Genomic DNA, 21140 nt, shown 5'->3' with positions numbered 1-21140 from the left:
TATTAATAACCAAGGATATTAGAGAATAGGGAAGCCAAATGTTTCACTCAATATGGTTATTTACTACTGTGGGAGTATTGTGCTGTAACATAAACGCTGACCAAAACCTTAAATTTTTATTTACCCTAGAAGTTTATTACAAACCTAAGTTTATATTGGTAATATTTTGGAAAGAAAGAATGAGAGTGATGTTCAGCAGAGTGATGAGGTAATGGAAGGACAATATGCACAGGAAGCAACATGCAATGCAGAGAGTGAGGTCGGCAAAATGGCAGAGTAGGCAAATCCAAACAGTTGTCTTTCCACACACACATGCACACACACACACAAATCATGCAGACTGTCAGAACCAACTTTGTCAGAACTCCAGTTATTAATCAAAGGCCTACAGCCTCCAAATGAACACTGAATGAAGGAAAAGGCAACTTAAAATGTTAGGAAAGCTTTATGACATTTCTACTTGCCCTTGCCCTACCCTGTCCCCAGTTCAGTGCAGTCTTGAAGATGACAGTCCACATGAGGAACTCTTGTTCCTAGCTCCAGAAGGAGCAGAGCAGACTTTATTTAAAAAGAATGGTGTTTGTCTGTTCTAACCTGCCTGGGGCATACTGGAAAGACTGATCAAACATATTTGTCTTTGTTTTGCCTAACTCAGAACTCACTCAGAGTGGAAAGACAGTGGGAATTCCTCAAAAACACTGTGACATAGGGACGCCTGGGTGGCTCAGTCAGTTAAGTGTCTGCCTTTGGCTTGGGTCATGATCCCGGGGTCCCGGCATCAAGTGCCACATCAGGTTCCTTGCTCAGCGGGGAGCCTGCTTCTCCCTCTGCCTGCTGTTTCCCCTGCTTGTGCTCTCTCTCTCTCTCTGACAAATAAATAAAATCTTAAAAAAACAAAAACAACATTGTGAGGCACCAAACAACCTGCAGCTACCTGGGACAAAAGATTACAGTTGAGAAAAATGGTAGAGTGTCAAAGCTTGGGAGGAAAATTTAGGGAAAGAGTTTCTTTGGGAAATTAGACCATTCAAAAGTCCCTGTGAATACTTGGGAATTTAAAAAGCAACACATATGCCCAGGGCAGGATGCATGCTCAGAAAAGATCTAAGAAGACTCTAAGCCTACACCTCTAGATGATCTCTAGGCTCAGTGCAAGCATGAAGTGAAGGCTAAGAGAGAATTGAAAATGGCCTGACTAAGTGTTGAAGGGGTACTCAAGCACAGAGCCAATTTGCAAAGTCTAGAAGAGGTTTTTGGTTGTTGATTAGAGGAGTTTCTTATTCTTTTTATTTTATTTCTATGAAAAACTCACTAGAGTTTTAATAACAGATTTGAGCAGGCAGGAGAGTAAGTGAACTTGAAGATCAGTCAATTAAATTATCCAGTTTGAAGAGCAGAAAGAAAAAAATAATGAGAAACTAACAGAGATTAAGACCTACGGGACACCATTAAGAACACCAAAATATACATAACAGGAACCTCAGAAGAGGAGAGAACAGGTTAGAGAGAATATTTGAAGAAATAATAGCCAAAAACTTCCCAAATTTGGAAAAATATATGAATCTACAGATTTAGGAAGCTTAGCAGCCCCCAAAAGGATAATGCAAAGAAATCCACACTAAGACACATTATAATGAAATTGTTAAAAGCCAAGGAACAAAACAGAATATCTTGAAAGCAGCAAGAGAAAAGCAACTCATCATGGACAAGGGATTTTCTTTTTTTAGAGTTTATGTATTTACTTGACACAGAGAGAGAGACAGCTAGAGAGGGAACACAAGCAGGGGGAGTGGGAGAGGGAGAAGCAGGCTCCTGGCTGAGCAGGGAGCCCGATGCGGGGCTCGATCCCAGGACTCTGGGATCATGACCTGAGCCAAAGGCAGACGTTTAATGACTGAGCCACCCAGGAACCCGAGAAGGGATTTTCAATAAGATTAGAAGTACATTTCTCATTAGAAACCATGGAGGCACGGAGAAGAGAGTGGGATGACATTTTTAAAGTGCTGAAAGAAAAGACTGTCAATCAGGAATCCTATATCGAACAAAACTATCCTTTAAAAATGAAAAAGAAATTAAGACATTTTCAGATCAACAAAAGCTGACAGAGTTAGTTACTAGTAGACAGGAAATTCACTCTAAGAAAGATAGTCCTGCAGGCTAGCTAAAATATGCTAGACAGTAACTAGAAGCCGTAAGAAGAAATAAAGGACTTCAATAATGATAACTATGTAGGTAAATACAAAAGTCAGTGTAATTTTATTTTTGGTTTGTAGCTCCTCTTTTTATTTCACATTATTTAAAAGAATGTATAAAAAATAATTATAAATCTATGTTAACATGCGTGCAATGCCTAAAGATGTAATGTGTGACCATAACATAAAAGAGGGGATGGACCTATATAAGAGCAGGGTTTTTAATATGCTCATGAAGTTAGGTTGGTATCAATTCAAACTAGATTGCTATACATTTAAGTTGTTAAGTATAATCTCCATGTCAACCACACACACACAAAAAATCTTAAAAATATACAGAAAAGACATGAGAAGAAAAGCAAAACAGTTCACTACAAACAAATCAATAAACACAAAAGAAGTCAGTAATAGAAGACATAAAGAACAACAAAATTATAATACATACAGAGAACAAATTGCAAAATGGCAAAAGTAAGGCCTTCCTTAAAAACAACTTAAATGTAAGTGGGTTAAATTCTCCAGTGAAAGGCAAAGATTGGCAGAATTTATTTTTTAAAAAACTAACCATGATCCAACTATATGCTGTCTACAAGAGACTCACATTAGATCCAAAGACAAATAGATTGAAAGTGAAAGGATGGAAAACAATATTCCATGAAATAGTAACCAAAAGGGAACTGGAAGGGGCAGCATTAATATCAAACAAGATTAAACTTAATTTTGTCTTGTTATGAGAGACAAAGAACATTAGATATTGACAAAAGAGTTCATTTAAAATATATAATTTTAGGGGCGCCTGGGTGGCTCAGATGGTTAAGCATCTTCGGCTCAGGTCATGATCCCAGGGTCCTGGGATTGAGCCCCACATCAGGCTCCTGGCACAGCGTGGAGCCCGCTTCTCCCTCTCCCTCTGCCTCTCCCCCTTCTCATGCTCTCTCTCTCTCTCTCTCTCTCTGTATCTCTGTGTCTGAAATGAATGAATAAAAATCTTTAAAAAAATAAAATAAAATATATAATTTTAAACATATACACACCAAACAGTAGAGCTCAAAATACATGAGACAATGACATAATTGAAGGGAAGAATAGAATTCTATGATAATCATTGGAGACTTCTATATCCCACTTTCCATAGTGGATAGAAAATCTAGACAGAAGATTAATAAGAAAATAGAGGATTTTAATAGCACTATAAATCAACCAGACCTAACAACAAGACATATAGAGCACTACACCTAATGGAAGCAGAATACACATTTTTTTCAAGTGCCCATAGAGCATTCTCCAGCATAGGCCACATGTAAGGCCACAGAACATGTCTCAAAAAATTTTTAAATATTGAAGTCATAAGAAATAGTTCCTCTAAAGATAATGGAATAAAGCTAGAAATCAGTAACAGAAGGAAAACTGGAAAATTCACAAATATGTGGAAATTAAACAATATACTCTTAAATAACCATGGTCAAAGAAATCACAGAGTAAATTAGAAAATACTTAGAAATGAATGAAAGCAAAAATACAACATACCAAAACATATGAGATGTGGCAAAAGCAGTTCTCACAGAGACATTTATAGCAGTAGATGCCTACATTAAAAAAGAACAAAGATCCTTAATAAAAAAACTAACCTTAAACCTTACAAGAACCAGAAAAAGAAGAGCAAGCTAAATCCAAAGCTAGGAAATAATAAAGATTAGAATGGGGAGTTTTTATCATGAACAGATACTGAATTTTGTCAAATGCTTTGTATTTCTATGGTGTTGGTAATTATTTCTGTTTCATTTCTGATTTTATTTATTTGAGTCCTCCATTTTTCTTGATGAGTCTGGCGAAAGGTTTATCAATTTTGTTTATCTTTTCAAAGAACCAACTGTTGGTTTTATTGAACTTTTCTATTTTTTAGTCTCTACTTCATTTATTTCTGCTCTGATCTTTATTATTTCCTTCCTTCCACCAACTTTGGGCTTTGTTTGTTCTTTTTCTAGTTCCTTTAGGTGTAAGATCAGATTGTTTGAGATTTTTCTTGTTTCTTGAGGTAGATCCAATTGCTATACATTTCCCTCTTAGAACTGCTTTTGCTATATCCCAAAGATTTTCGACCATTATGTCTTCATTTTCATTTGTCTCCATGTACTTTTTTATTTCCCCTTTGATTTCTTCACTGATCCATTGGTTGTTTTGTAGCATGTTCTTTAGCCTCCAAAAAAAAGAAGAGGAAGATGGTGAAGAAAAAGAAGGAGAAAAAAAGAATGTAGATGGAAAAAATAAATAGTAGGAAAATAGAATCAATTAAACTAAAAGTTGGTTCTTTGAAAAGATCAACTAAATTGACAAACCTTAGCTAGACTGTTAAAAGAAAAGATGCAAATAAAATCAGAAAGTGAAGACATTACTGCTGACCTTACAGAAATCAAAAGAATGATAAGAGAGTTCTATGAACAATTATATGCCAACAAATTAGATAACTTAGATGAGTGGACAAATTCCTACAAACACACACATTACCAAAACTGAATCAAAAAGAAATAGTAAATCTGAACAGACATATAACAAGAGTTGAATCAGTAGTTTAAAAAATTATTTTCATCAAAGAAATGTCCAGTATCAGACGGCTTCATTGGTAAATTCTACCAAACATTGAAAGAAGAATTAATACTAATTCTTCTCAAACTCTTCCCTCAAAAAAGAAAAGGAGTGAATACTCCCTAATTCATTTTATGCGTCCAATATTATTCTGATAACAAAGTCAAAGATACCACAAGAAAAAGTACAAAGCAGAGATAAAAGCTACTGTCTTTGCTGACCTCCCCCTCATATCAAGTATTCCCAGAGATTTCCAGTATTCATCATTCCTTTGGGTAGGTCCAGATTTCCATCCAGCATAATTTTCCTTCTGCTTAAAGGACTTTTTTTTTTTTTTTTAACTTTTCTTGTAAGGCAGATATACTGGTGATTAATTTTTCAGCTTTTGTGTCTAAAGAGGTTGTTATTTGCCTTAAACTTTTTTAAATTTTATTTTATTATGTTATGTTACTCACCATACATTACATCATTAGTTTTTGATGTAGTGTTCCATGATTCATTGTTTGTGTATAACACCCAGTGCTCCATTCAATACATGCCCTCTTTAATACTCATCACCAGGCTAACCCATCCCCCCACCCCCCTCCCAAGCAGCCAATTATATAAGCCAATTAATAACAAAATCAAAGAAACACATCAACAACAATACAATAATAGTAGGGGACTTTAACACCCCCTCACTGAAATGGACAGATCATCTAAGCAAAAGATCAACAAGGAAATAAAGACTTTAAATCATACACTGGAGCAAATGGACTTCACAGATATATTCAGAACATTCCATCCCAAAGCAACAGAATACACATTCTTCTCTAGTGCCCATGGAACATTCTCCAGAATAGATCACATCCTGGGTCACAAATCAGGTCTCAACCAGTACCAAAAAATTGGGATCATGCCCTGCATATTTTCGGACCACAATGCTTTGAACTAGAACTCAATCACAAGAGGAAAGTCAGAAAGAACTCAAATGCATGGATGCTAAAGAGCATCCTACTAAAGAATGAATGGGTCAACCAGGAAATTAAAGAAGAATTAAAAAAATTCATGGAAATGAATGAAAATGAAAACACAACTGTTCAAAATCTTTGGGATGCAGCAAAAGCAGTCCTAAGAGGAAAGTATAGAGCAATACAAGCCTTTCTCAAGAAACAAGAAAGGTCTCAAATACACAACCTAACCCTACACCGAAAGGAGCTGGAGAAAGAACAGCAAATAAAGCCTAAACCCAGCAGGAGAAGAGAAATAATAAAGATCAGAGCAGAAATCAATTAAATAGAAACCAAAAGAACAGTAGAACAGATCAATGAAACTAGGAGCTGGTTCTTTGAAACAATTAACAAGATTGATAAACCCCTGGCCAGACTTATCAAAAAGAAAAGAGAAATGACCCAAATAAATAAAATCATGAATGAAAGCAGAGAGATCACAACCAACACCAAAGAAATACAATTATAAGAACATATTATGAGCAACTATATGCCAGCAAATTAGATAATCTGGAAGAAATGGATGCATTCCTAGAGATGTATAAACTACCAAAACTGAATCAGGAAGAAAAAGAAAACCTGAACAGACCTATAACCACTAAGGAAATTGAAGCAGTCATCAAAAATCTCCCAAGAAACAAGAGCCCAGGGCCAGATGGCTTCCCAGGGGAATTCTACCAAACATTGAAAGAAGAATTAATACCTATTCTTCTGAAACTGTTCCAAAAGATAGAAATGGAAGGAAAACTTCCAAACTCATTTTATGAGGTCAGCATTGTCCTTAAACTTTTAATGATATTTTTGTTAGGTATAGAAGTATAAGTCGACAGGGTTCCCCCCACCCCAGTATTTTTTAACTGCTACTCCACTATCTTCTTACTTGCATTAGTGATGAGACCTCTGCTGTCACACTTACCTTTGTTCCTTTGCCCATAATGTGTCTCTTTTCTTTGGCTATTTTGAAGATTTTCTCTTTATCACTGGTATTTGACAATTTGGGTATGATATGCCTTCGTGGAGTTTCCTTCATGGTTCTTCTGCTTGGGTTTATTCAGCTTGTTGGAACTGTGGATTTATATTTTTCATCAAATTTAGAAAAGTGTCAGCCACTATTACTTCAAATATATTTTTTGTTCCCCTGTCACTCACTTCTCCTTTGGAACTCCAATTACACACATACCATGACACTTGAACTTGTTCCACAGTTCACTTACACCTTGTTTGAGAAATCTTTAGGTTTTCTAATCTTTTCTTCTGCCAAGTCCTACCTGTCGTTAGTCCCATCCAGTATATTGTTTTTATCTCAAATACTGTAGTTTACAATGCTAGAAGTTCAATTTTATCTCTTATATATTTTTCATGTTTCTACAGTTATAATAAATATTTGAATATCCTTGCCTGCCAATTCTAACATCTATGCTAGTGTTCTGGGTGAATTTCAGTTGCTTGATTTTTCTCATTAGGAGTCATATTTTGCTGCCTCTTTGCAGGTCTAGTATTCTTTATTGGATGGCAGATAATATTAATTTTACTCTGCTGGATGCTGAGTATTTTTGTATCCCTATAAATATTCTTGAACTTTGTTCTGAGATGTAATTAAGTTACTGAAAACAGTTTGATCCTTTCAGGTCTTGGCTTTAAGCATTCTTACATAGGACCAGAATAGTACTCAGTCTAGGACTAATTATTCCACACTACTGAGGCAAGATCCTTCTGTGTACACTTCCAAATGCCCTACGAATCACAAGTGATGAGAACAAGCACTATTCATGGCCCTTTTTGAATGTGGGCCCTGTCACCTAGAATTCTTTTTGGGTAGTTCTTTCCCCAGTCTGCGGTAGTTTCTTCACACCCAGGTGCTGATGAATACTCGCTGAACACTCAGAGGGGATATGCTAAGGAGTTCCAAAGTTCGCTTTCTATTCCACTCACTTCTTTCCAGTACTCGATTCTGTGAACAATAGCTGCTTTGGTGTCCTCAGACTCTCAGATCTGTCTCTTCAGCTCAGGGAGTCCCTTAGGTTCAGCTCAAGTTCCATCTCTGCACCACAGTCTTGGAACTCTCTTAAGGCAATTAAATGGAACAATTATACAGCTTCTTCATTTACTTCTCAACTCTCAGGGATCACTACCCTTCTTTGCCTGATGTCCAGTATCTTGAAAATCATTGCTTTCTATATTTTGTCCATTTCTTGGTTGTTTTAGGCTGAAAGGTAAATCTGGTCCCTATTATTCAATCTTGACTGGAAGCAGAAGAATTCCTATTTAATTTAATTTTAACTAATTTTAATTTAGATAGCCACATTTGGCTAGTGGCTCTTATATTAGACAGTACAGTTAACAATTGCTGGGATTAATGAGATTGAGTTTTTAAAATACAGATGTAAACCTCAAATGGGCATTTTTTTTTTTAATGTATCCTTTAGTAGACATTGTATTGTAAGTTTAAGTTAATTCAGTCAACTCTCAGTTCAACCCTGATAGAGGCAGTCGCATATACATTATGCACTGGAATTGTTCAAGCTCATTTTAGGTACAGCTCTTGTCTCCAAATTCTGTGTTATCATATTTTTCTGAATGTAAATAGATTCAAAATAAACAGTGTTGTCACAGTGAATTGTAAGGATGAAGGGTTGAAGAAACAAGTTGAGTTTTCAGTTTTTTCATTCTAATGGCCATTTGGAATTTTTGTTTTTAAAACATAAAATAGTAAAACAGTGCAGACCAGACAGTGTGCCAAGTGCAAACAATAGTACATACAGGACATATTTTACCAAATTTGAATAATATCTTTAAAATGAAATTTATTCTTTTTTATCAATATATTTAATTGTTCTTAAACTGCAATATTATTGGGACACCTGGATGGCTCAGTCGGTTAAGAGTCTGCCTTCAGCCCAGGCCATGATCTCAGGGTCCTGGGATTGAGCCCCGTGTTGGGATTCCTGCTCAGTGGGAAGTCTGCTTCTCTCTCTCCCTCTGCCGTTCCCCCCTGCCCACCTCCCGCTTGTGCTCTCTCACTCTCGCTCTCTCTCAAATAAATAAATAAATAAAATACTTTTTAAAACCTGCAATATTATTATTCATTACTATAACAGACCTGTATATAGGTATATTCTTTTCCTTTTTCATTAAATACATTTATATAGTTAAAAATATCTGTTTTTTCCTTATTTGTACTGTATTGTATTTTTTATTCTTATTTTTTATAAGCATGGTTTTATATATATATGAATTTCAATGAAAGAAAATGTTTGCTGTTTTCATTTTTCTGCATAATTTATTGTTCATTTCTTTCATGGTTTCTATTAAAAATAATTTTGTTGTGTGGGGGTAATGTTTTAAAAGTATCTGTTCTGGGTGCACCTGGGTGACTCAGTTGGTTGAGCGTCGGACTCTTGGTTTCCACTCATGTCATGATCTCAGGGTAGTGAGATTGAGCCTGGCATTGGGCTCCATGCTCATGCTCATGCAGAGTCAGCTTGAAATTCTCTCTCTCTCTCCCGCCTCCCCTTGCTTGCACTCTCGCTCTCTCCTCTAAAATAAAATCTTTTTTTTAAAAAAAGTATCTGTTCTGTGTGTCAAATACACTAGGCTTGCCATTAGTCAATAGATGAACAATTTTTTGCAACTCATATTCCAAAGTGCTGGTTTCTTTAACATATGGAGTTCCTACAAAAAAACAAAACAAAACAAAAAAGCCAAACAAACAAACAAAAAAAACGAGACAACAATCCAGTATACATCAGAAAAAGATATGGTTAGTGGAAGGAGAGAAATAAAAATCTTTAAGTTTGAGCATATTGAGAGATGTTCAACCTCACTCATTGGGGAAAATTGCAAATAAAACTATACTCAGATAACATTTTTATATACCAAATTGGCAAAGATAAAAACGTTTACTGAGGTATTATGTCCTGTGGTCAAGATTATGGAAAATAGGCACTGTCATATATTGATGTTGGGAATGCAAATGAAAACAACCTCTATAGAGAGAAATTCGGCAGTGTCTTTCAAAGTTAAAACTGCTAATTTTTTTTATTCAGCAATTTCACAATTTTAGGTAAGTACTGACATGTATTTATTATATGTGGGAAATGATGTGTATTATATAAAAAGATTCACTATAACATTGGTTATAATAACAAAACATTGGAAAGGGCCACTGGTTGCAAATTATACTGGTGCTGGGGGTGCAGAGTTAGAAAATAAAATATGCGTTCATGTACAATGATGATCTTTGGAAAGATTCACAAAGAACTATTAAATGGTTGACTCTGAGGTTGGCCTGGGTAGGTTGAATGGAGAAGAAAAAAAGGAAATATACATTTTATAGGCACCTGTTTATAATATTCCTTTGTGTTTCCTATTTTTAAAAAATTAATTAAAAATGAAAACAACAAAATTTCAGCCATCTTACCTTCATAATAAAAAACAAGACCAATAAACTAGGCCAATGATTTTTTTTAAATCTCTGAGGCAAAAATAATGGATTTGACCCCAAAGTAATATTCCTAATTTTTTAAGAACAGGATATAAGTGCCCACCCTACCTGAACATACCGTACAACCATTTTCCTACCATTTCCAGCAACAACATACTGGTCCTGGGACAAATGGGGTAGTTATTTAAAAAATAAAACAAAATTCAAATAATTTATGTGAATTAAAACAACTCATCATTATGTATTCGTAAAGAAACATTACTTTTTTATCTGGATAGAATGGCCGCTGGTTAAGTATCTGGTTGTTGGGGTATCAGAGCATGATTCATATCAGAAACAGGTATAATACAAGATAGACAGATCCAAGGAGAGGAAAAAATTGTGGAAAAAAATTGCTAGCGAAGACCAGGATGAGAAGAAACTGAGGCCACAGAGGGCCTAAAACTCTTCCAATGGAAAGACTTCCCGTATGGTTGTTAACTTTAGGATATGAGTGTTTATTCACTTCTGGAAGACAGACCAAATACTATATTGTTTACTCTTTTTCAATCTTTTCCATTTTTTCCCTCAGTGTTTTCCAGGGAAATGATGATTGTACCAGTCAGTTAATGCCATAATAATAAAATCATTATAAAATCTCAGTGGAATAAGACTTTGTTTAGTATACTAGTCAGCAGGTTGGCTGGTGATCAGCCCATCTAAGCTGGGCTCAGCTAGAGTGGTTCTTCTTTGCTAGCCTGATATGTTCTTCTCATAGCTCTGGCAGAGAAGCAAAAGGACAAACCCAATTGGACAAATACTTTCCAATCTCCTGTGTCACATCTGCTGACCTCCTGTTAATTAAAGCAAGTCACATGGCCAGACCCAGAGTCTAGAGTTAAGAAAATACACCCTGCCCCCAATGAGAAGCACAGCAAAGGACTGGAACGCAGGGAAGGTGGAACTGGGGCCACTTGCAATCCACCACAGTTACCATCATATTTGCATTTCTATAGGGTCTTAAATGTTTATTTGTGTTTTCCTATGTATTTTGCATTTGATCCTTAGAACAGCTCTGTGAGAATATTTTTATTTTCCACATTTTATAGAAGAACAGAATCAGAAAGTCATTTACCCAAGATCACACAGCTACTTAGCAGTAGAAGGGGGCAGTGGAGGCCTTTTCTGTGCTTTGGTCATAGCTGATCTTTCTTTTTCCTTTGTTTATAGGATACAAATGAAAAACAAAGAAAATGGACAAAGATGACACAGGTAAAGTTATACAGCTCTATACTGGGGTGAATAGGAGATTGTTTATTTCTTATTTTCTAATTACCATCTATCTAAAATGTTGTCATTGTAGTCATGCTTAGAATAAAAAGACAAAATTCACATCTAAATAATTGCTACATTATTGCAAATACCAAGGAAAGGGCCAAAACAAAACAAAGCAAAAACAAATCCACATACACAAAAAAGCAACAGTAACTAAAGGAGTTGAGTCATGTTTTATAGATGAGTAGACTATAGTCATAATTGCTAAAAATTTTTGAACATGTGCTTCTAATAATAAATACACAGCTGTATAAATAATGCACCTTAAAAGACAAATACAATTTTAAGCACATAAATAATATTTTAATAATTTTCATCAGTCTTAATGGAATAATGTCATTAAACACACTTCATTATTTTAAAATTTTTTCATTTGATTTAATGGCATATTAGCTGCAAAAGATACTTCAGAAAGAGCAACACACAATAAACACATAGGGAGAGGTTCATCATTAATGATATTAGATATAAATCTTTATTTCAAATACTCATTTTAATACTACTAATTGGGGGGACAGGGCTGACTTCTTGTCATATCTAATTAACTTTTCATGTTTTTAACCCCATGATGTGGCTGATGAACATCTTCTACTGGGGTTAGAAGTGTAGATTCTGCCATTTGCTTTTCCACTGGTGTTGCGTTTTGGCATTATTTTCAATCCAGCATTCATTTCACACTATGAATATTTAAGCCACTTACCCACTTGTGAAGATTATTTTAGCTAAAACTAAATCATATAATCCGTAATATTCCTTAATCCAGCATGTGTATATGATCCTCCATCTTAAAACAAAAACCCTCTCTTGAGTCAATGTCCCCTTCCAATTATCACCCCCATTTCTCTGTGCCCCTTTACATCTAAACTCTCAAAAATTTGCTGTGCCCAGTTTCTCTTTTTCCATCATTTCTTGAACCCAGCCAGGTTTGAATTCCTACCATTCCACCAAAATTACATTTTTCAAGGTCACCATTTAACTAGAGAAGCATTAGACACAGCTGCTGGTCACTCCTTCCTTCTCTTTGCCTCTGTGCACAATTTTTTACTTATTTGTCTTTTACTTCACTGACCATATTTTCTTATTTCTTTTACAAATTCTTTATCATCTGCCTAACTTCTAAATATTGGAGGGCTCACACCCTCCAGTGGCTTTATATTTCATTCAGAGAATAAGCTGGTCTTTACAGTAACTTAATAAGGTCCTATATGATTGATCACCCATCCCTCCAGTTCTCTGACCTCATCTACTCCTGTTCTCTTCCAGCCTCTTACTCCCCTCCAGCCACACCTGCTCTCTAGACCAAGAGCACATCACGCATGCTTCTCCCCTACAGATTTGGCTAATTCTTCTGACCATGACACCTCACATCTAGATACCTGCCTGGCTTGCTCACTCACCTTCATATCTCTGCTTCAAGGAAAAACTTCCCCCAAAGTCTTCCCTGACAATTCTATACAAAATAGCATTCCTTCCCCTCACACTCTCCAATATCTATCCCTCTTACCCTGCATAGCATTTGTCACCTTATGTTATACTATGTATTTATTCTCTATTCATTTTTGTCTGTCTTCTACTGGAAATGTAAGCTCTATGACTTTGTGCAGTTCATTCTTGTATCCCCAGGACCTAGAACAGTGCCTGGCACATAGTAGGTGCTCAATAAATATTGAATTAATATGTAATGAGTGCAGGCACACATGCCAATCCATACTTGAATATTAGTAAGGATTAATTTCTTCCTACTTTTTTTAATAAAACAAACAAATTAATATAATTTCTGTTACTTTACCCACCTGATTATCTTCACACTCCCAGGTTATATGTAACCCACTTTAGAAGTTATTGGTCAACAGAAGTGGTTCTCAGTCTTTGGGAGCCTAAGAATCCTTATGGAACGTGTTTAAGCTACAAATTTCAAGGTCTTTCCTTAGAGATTCTGATTCAGAAGATCTATTGTTTGGGTTCAAGAATCTGCATCTACAAGATGATTCACCTTAAGTGGTTTTGATGCAGATGGTCTAGGGCCATAATTGGGAATACCTGATCCATGTATTTGGTAGGTCTTTTATAGCTCATTACTCCAGGCTAAATAAAAATGGAAAAAAAAAAAAAAAAAAAAACTACTTTAGCATGCTTCAATCAATTCACACATAGCTCATACACAGAATGATTTAGGTCCCATACTTTCTAGATAAGTGGTTCTCAAGGTTTGGGATTATGAGGACTATCTAGATATAGATAGCTATGTATATCTAGATACCTAGCCTATGTTACACAGTATTGGCTAGGTTATGCAGCAGTCAAAGCCAATTCTAAAATCTCAGTGGCTTCACACTACAGAAGTTAGTTTTTACTCATGCAAAGTCCGCTGTGGGTCTGGGTGACTCTCTAGGGAACCTGTCCTCCATGTGTTGGCCCAGCATTGTGAGCTGCTTTGGTCCTATGTTGTCTCTGCAATACATGTCTCCATGATCACCATGTCAGGACAGGTCATCGAGCATTATATGTTCCTTCAGCTTACATTTCATTGGCCAAAGCAAGTCACCACCATGTCCAACCTCAGGAAGGAATGCAATCTTCCCATTTACCCAGAAGTAGAGTAAAATAAGATTTTACTAAACGGTATTAATGTTTACCACAAAGATAAACACTAAGAAACCTTTTGATCCATCACCCCATCTTATATCATCAACCACATACATAATAGTAATTGTTCTTTTAGTATCTGTTATTGTGGGAGGGAAGGAAGGGACAAAGTCAATAATTTCAGTGATGATTTAAATAATTTTGCTTAGTAATCTTAATAGCATCTACATACATTGGAAAGATGAGTTCACATAACTGTATGAGGTATAATTTATAATCTGATTCAGGCAAAGACTGGTATACAAATACATTTATAACCCCCTTTAATAATATCTTTAGACATCATCAGCCCACTACTCTAGGCATTGAGGACCCATAGACACATGTAACTTACCCAGTCCCCTCAGCATTAAAGCCTGCTGTCATCATGTTTTACATAGCAGATAAATAAACCTTACTCTTCTGTCCCCATCCACTGCCCCACGATAACTTTCTAGCTCTCATTTGATTATTGCCATTGTCAACAGCCACTGTGTTGGTGTTAGCCATTACCATCAACCTGAAATTTAAAATGTAATATTATTATAAAATTGATTCTAACTTACAATGAAAAGTTGTAGGAATAGGAAACTGCTTAATTTCTAAGGCAAACTTCTCCACCATTCCCTGATCATACCTTCTTCTATATCTTTCTCAGTTGTGTTTCAACAATATTGCTCCCTTCCTCTTAAAGCTTCAGTCTTTCCTATTCTGTTAGATTCCTGATCTTAGCCTATAGTTGTTATGAAATCTCCTATATCCTAACAACAACAAAGTCTCTCTTTATTCTGTGTCCCTTTATGCTACTATCCCATCCATTTTCCTTCAAAGCTTAATACTTAATTCTTCTCTGCTGAAAGCACACTGATATTCTTTTTCATTTAATTATGTTTATCAAATTAATCCATGTGTGTAGTTTACAAAGACAAATGAGGCTTAAAACCATGGTAATACTAAAAAGGTTTAATTGTTAATGTAAATATGTTATTGGGCGTAGATACTGACCAGTCAGATAAGATCATGAACCAATTATCTTTGCTTATAAAATACCCTTATCACACCCATCCTCACCCTGATTTTCTCCATCCAGAGACAACCACTTTCAAATCATTGCTGTTTTTTCTGCTATTTTTTTTCTTCTGCTATTTATATCAGATTCCTTTATAACAAGTTTATACAAACATTTCTTTTAAACAATTGCCTGGATTTTTAGTCATTCCATCTTCTTCAAAAGTACTAATTCCTTTTTTTTTTTTTTTAAGATTTTATTTATTTATTTGACAGAGAGAGAGATAGAGAGAGCAGGAGCACAAGCAGGGGGAGTGGGAGAAGGAGAAGCAGGCTTCCTGCTGAGCAGGGAGCCCGATGTGGGGCTCGATGCAGGACTCAATCCCAGGACCCTAGAATCATGACCTGAGCCAAAGGCAGATGCTTAATGACTGAGCCACCTGGGCGCCCCTCAAAAGTACTAATTCCTAAACTTTTCTGGGGTCTGTGGGGTGAATTTGCTTTATTCTTATGGCCTTTCCTCATTAGGCCTTTTAGTTCCATCTGGTCTGCTAAATCTATTACCACCAGCCCGCCTGCTTTCCAGCTTTCAAAATTTTGATAACATCTCAAGTCTCTTGTTGCTAGGTGGACTGTGGAGACCTCGGGCCCTGAAGCCTTGATCCAACCCATCCATCTTATCAGCCATCTTGGGCCTGTCTGGTTTAATCTGGCTTGGCTTTTTTTTTTGGAGTGCTGCCAGGACAGGCCCCTGACTTCCTGATAGCTGGCCTTGACTTCTTTGCTGGCCTCCAGGCATCCTGTTACAACCTAACTAACTGCCTCTAACAATCTCCCCATTCGCTTTGGGTGTATTGGTTACACCTTATTTTAAAAAATTCCTTTACCCTCACTTTAGTGGACCTTGGAGAGCAAGCAGAGATTTTTTTTTTTTTTTTACAGATTTATTTACTTATTTGACAGAGAGAGAAAGAGAGCATGAGCAAGAGGAGCAAAGGGAGAAGGAGATAGAATCTCAAGCAGACTCCGCACTGAGCACAGAGGCCCATGAGGGGCTCAATCTCATGATTCTGAGATCATAACCTGAGCCAAAACCAAGAGTCAGATGCTTAGCCGGCTGAGACACCCAGGTGCCCCGGAAGCAGAGACTTTTTTAAAGCCTGTGTTCAGTCTCCCATGTCAAAGCACAAGGCCAATCAAATGGCTACCCTGTACTTCTGCTTTCATTTCTTCACTTCCCATTCTAGCCTCAACTCACCTAAGCCTGGTTTCTGCTTCTAACATTCAACTAAGACTACTTCTTTGAAGAGTCCCAATGATCTTTGTTCATCTAATTCAGTGGCCCTTTTTCAGTCTTCATCCTCTGAAGCTCTCTGCAGCATTAGACACATGGAGCAAAGGACCCCTCTCTAGCAGGGAAGCAAACTCTCTTTTACTTGCTGCACATCTTCAGCTCCTTAAATATAAATTCTCCTCAATGTTCTGTGTTTTTTGGGCATTTTTTCACCATAGCCCTTTCTACCATAGCCCTTAAAGCAAGTCTGAGCTGGGAAAGAGAAGAAGCTTTCATCTAAAATGAAAATCAGAGTTTCAGTGATTACAGAGAACTGGATATTGTAGTTGTTGTTTTACAACTGTTCCTGGGACTAAAAGTCTTAGTTTTTTGTTTTTGTTTTTGTTTTTGTTTTTGCTCTAATCCAAGAATGACTGAAAAGTTATGACACTTGCCCATGTTTCTGTCCAAAGACCAAGAAGAAAATGAGTCCTCAGAAAGGATTTAAAGGGATAAAGCCTAAAAAAATCAAGCTGCTTTCTCCTTGCACCCAATTGGAATGTCTCTCTTTCAATATAAGGGTGATATGTAGAACGGTGACATTTCCTGCTATCAGGGCACTTACAATCTTCTCAGTGGAAGCTATAGGAGCTAAATAATTACAAAAATTTCAACTCTACTTAAAGTGCCACAAAAAAGGTACATGTAACCATGAAAAGTATGTGACTCATAGATTTCTTCAAAGATCAGTGTGTCAAAAACCAGTGTAGTGAATGACCAGTTTGTCAAATTCTCTTGTTTCTGTGGCGATTTAATAAAGTTTACTGAAAAGCATATTCGATGGAATGACTTTCAGAGCTGATGCAAATTTTTGCATAGTCTTAATTGACTGGTTTTCATGACAGTATTTAAAGATTGTTCAATTTGTTTCTGCCCTCACTGGCTATTATTGCAGCTGGAGGACACTGAGAAAGAGAGGGAGACTTGTTGCTGGGGGCTGGGGAGACTAAAGGACGAAACACTCATCCTCCAGATGGGCCAACTAGGGGACGGAGCCAGCACTGGCTTTCCACTACTCATTTTTGACCCACTTGGTCTGTTCCCAGCCCTCCATATATTTCCCCTGGATTCCTGCATGTCTAGTTGGCCTCCTGCCTGTCTGATCTGATCTCCAAGATCTTCCTCAAATGCATATTTGCTTCCTTGCTTAAAGTGGCTCCCCTCAGGACCTGCTCTCTTATCCTCCACCACCCTCCCTTTCTATTCTCCAGCCTCAATCAAGCCTGCTGTTCTCTTTCTTACAGTCCTGCCTAAAGTGCCTACCCACCACCTCCTCTGCCAGAGACTTCTGCTCAGCACCCTCAGAACTCAGCCCAGATTAGCTCTTTCTGGAAATGTGCTGGAGCCTCCTAGTCAGGCCAGGGCCCAGAACACTGTCCTGATGGCATCCCCAGCCCATCTCTATCAGAGAAATTGTCAGTCAGGCTTGCCTGTCTCTCTTTGGGTTGGATAGAGAGTTTTATCCCTCTGGTCCTAGCCTTAGGCCATTCTCTGGCACAGAGTGGTGCTTACTAATTCATTTATTGAGTTAACTAATAAATGAGCTAATAATCTGTCTTCCAAGCTTTAGAAACACACCAGATATCCCTTTTCCACAAAGTATTTCCAGATGCATGTCCTTCAGACACTTCATACTCAACAGGTCCCAACCAAATTCATAATAGCATTTATACATCTTCACCATCACTCAACCTCAAAACCTAGGACCCACCCTCAAACCTACATGGATTAAATTGTCCACTCCTATTGCTTTTGCTTGCTTGAGTGTCTTTCCAAACCATTCTCATACTCCACTGCTGCTGCCTCTTACAGTTTCCTGACCAGTGACCACCCCATTTGAAGCATACAAAACCCCATATGCCCATCAGCTGGGACTGCTCATGATTCCCTAAATACATTCTGCACCATCCTTCCTGTGTTTTGCTAGCACCAGCCCTCTGCTAGCATCTGTCCTTCCTCACCTTGCTCAAATGCTACCACCTCCATGAGGCCTTTTTAAATTCACCTAGAAAGACTAACTCTCTTCCACTCTGGTTCTCCAAGAGTACTGTGTTGTATTGGTACCACTGCTATATCAATTACCACAATCTGCCTTGTTCCCCAGCTATTATGTTTCTATCTTTTTTTTAAAAAATATTTTATTTATTTATTTTTGACAGAGAGAGAGAGAGAGAGATAGCAAGAGAAGGAGCACAAGCAAGGGAAGTGGGGGAGGGAGAAGCAGGCTTCCCGCCGAGCAGGGAGCCTGATGTGGGGCTTGATCCCAGGACCCTGGGATAATGACCTGAGCCAAAGGCAGACACTTAACGACTGAGCCACCAAGGCGCCCCTTATGTTTCTGTCTTATTGCCTAGATATCAAGCCCTTGGAAGACGGAGCCCATGTACGTTCATCTTAGAGAAACTTTATACACAGCAGGAGTTTAATAAATGGTTTTGCATTTATTAATAAAATTAACCAATTTCATTCATCAATTCATTCCACAAGACTATATTTAGCACCATTTTTTTTACTTCTTAATATGACTTATGAGATTCATTGATTTCTTCCAAGGCAGAATTTTATGTTGGCTTTAGGATAATAATAGCTCCCATTGATTTCATGCCTAGTACCTGCCAACCATTATATGTATATAATTTCTAATCCTTGCAATAGCCCTGCAAAATAGAAGATATTAGCCCCATTTTCCAGATGAGGAAAGACACAATTCTTGATGGTAGGTAACTTACCCAAGGGCATGTAACTGTAAGTACCCAAGCTAGGACTAGAAGTCAGGTTTGTGATTCCGTAAGCCACTACACCACATCACCTCATCTATACTGTGGGGTAGGTGAGTCTGTTTTGTTCCTTTCCTTCACTTAATCAACTCCAAAAAGAAGATTTTAGTTTGTTAGTGTTTATTTTGTGTTTTACAGCTCTCTTCAACATTAAACACACCTCAAAAGGATCTGGTAGACGAAAAGTGCTTAACTGAAAAATACACACATCTCTCCTGCAAGAAAGTCTTCTGCCAACCATGGCAGAAATGCATCGACAGGACCTGTGTTTGTAAACTCCCTTATCAGTGCCCAAAGAATGGTACCCCAGTGTGTTCAACTAACGGGAAAACCTACCCAACTTACTGTCACCAAAAGAGTTATGAATGTCTTCATCCAGGAGCAAAATTTTTAAATAACGGAACATGCACAGCTGAAGGTAGGAAAAGCCTAGTTGAATCTATGATGTAAGAAGGAAATTGTTTACCATACTTTCTATTAGAAAATAATTTTGCTATGAAATGTTATGATGACAGTTCAAAATTCCCCTCTAGACCCTCAATTGTAATTGTGGTGCTAATTAAGAAATTAGTCAGCCTTTGAGACCACAGCACAAGGCCCTGAGGCCAGTCCTTCCCCTTAGTGCCTGTGCCATTCTCTGCTGCTCAGGCCTTCAAAATTATCCCACCCTCACTTCTACTTGCCTAGCAGAACTATTCCCAGAGCCATTGAGTTGGTTCAGAACCCAGTGAACAAGTCTTTACGTGAGATGGATACTGATGCACCTCTGGACCTCCATCTCTAGTAATTTCTTCCAGCATCCATCCCACCAGCCCCTACCCCTAGGGAGCCCCAACCCCATTGGCCCTGATCTAAGGGGAGCTCGGGCCACTGCTGACCTAGGACATGCTCTAACCTAGCAAACTTGGCACATCAGACGAAAGAGCTTGTCTACACTCCATCCAGGTTCCTAATGCAGTGAGGAGGCTGGGATGCTGATAGGTGGATTTATGGAGTAGTTAAGGTTAGGGCTTTCACTGTCAGATTTAGTGGCAAGCCCCTCCACCCCACCTCGGTTATTGACAAGCTATGTGACTGTCAGACCCCATTTTCCACATCGGTAAAATGTGAGTAACACTAGTTCCTAACTCACAAGACCCTCATGAAAATTAAATAAAATGATGTATGTAAAGGTCTTCGCACAGTGTTTGGCACACAAAAAGAGCTCATGAAATTTTATGCTAGCAAACCTCAGGCTTATCTTCTGATATCAATTATCACAGGCATTTCATGAACTGATAAAAAATACTCAAAACATTCTCTTTTTTAAAGATTTATTTATTTATCTGAGAGAGAGAGCATGCAGTGGGGAGGGATAGAGGGAGAGGGAGAGAAAGTCAAGCAGAGTCTACGCTTAGTGAGGAGCCTGACCTGGGGCTTGATTTCACAACCCTGAGATCAGGACCTGAGCTGAAACCAAGAGTCAGGCGCTCAACTGACTGCCACCCAGGCACTCAAAACTTTATTTTTAAAGGTACCATGACATATCCTGGCACACAGTAGCCTAAATATCTGTGTGATGCTGAGTGAAGATCTTGAAGCACTGTGGAACAGGAAGAAGAGAGCTCTCTACCGCCTGTGGGAAAGAAGGGAAGCAATAATGGAGATTTTGTCAGCAGCAGACTTTTGTTCTCTTGAGGCATTAAATGCCTTAAATATATGAGAATACATAAAACTTTTTTACATCCTAATTATTTGGCTTACTCTGAAGACTTGGAAGTGAGATCAATATGGTAGCTTCCAATTCTTGGCTTCCCCACTGGAGTGAGCAACTTAACCTCATGTGTAAAAGTGGAGGATAAATATCAGTGTAGTCTTCACAGCATTGCCTTATGA

At 37.6% G+C, this 21140-nt stretch overlaps 1 protein-coding gene across 1 annotated transcript in view; it reads left to right on the top strand.

The window, feature by feature from the left end:
• CFI (complement factor I) overlaps positions 1-21140 on the top strand; it is a 56301-nt gene that overhangs the window by 2547 nt on the left and 32614 nt on the right. Inside the window, exons 2-3 of the mRNA XM_032400998.1 lie at positions 11418-11459; positions 19404-19683. Of these exons, the coding sequence (XP_032256889.1) occupies positions 11418-11459; positions 19404-19683 (322 nt within the window). The remainder of the gene's footprint in view (positions 1-11417; positions 11460-19403; positions 19684-21140) is intronic.

The sequence above is a fragment of the Phoca vitulina genome, unplaced genomic scaffold, assembly GCF_004348235.1.
Source record: "Phoca vitulina isolate PV1807 unplaced genomic scaffold, GSC_HSeal_1.0 scaffold3, whole genome shotgun sequence".
In the NCBI taxonomy this organism is placed as follows: Eukaryota; Metazoa; Chordata; class Mammalia; order Carnivora; family Phocidae; genus Phoca; species Phoca vitulina.
The sequence above is the reverse complement of the archived record's forward strand: the minus strand, read 5'-3'. Positions and strand labels throughout refer to the sequence as shown.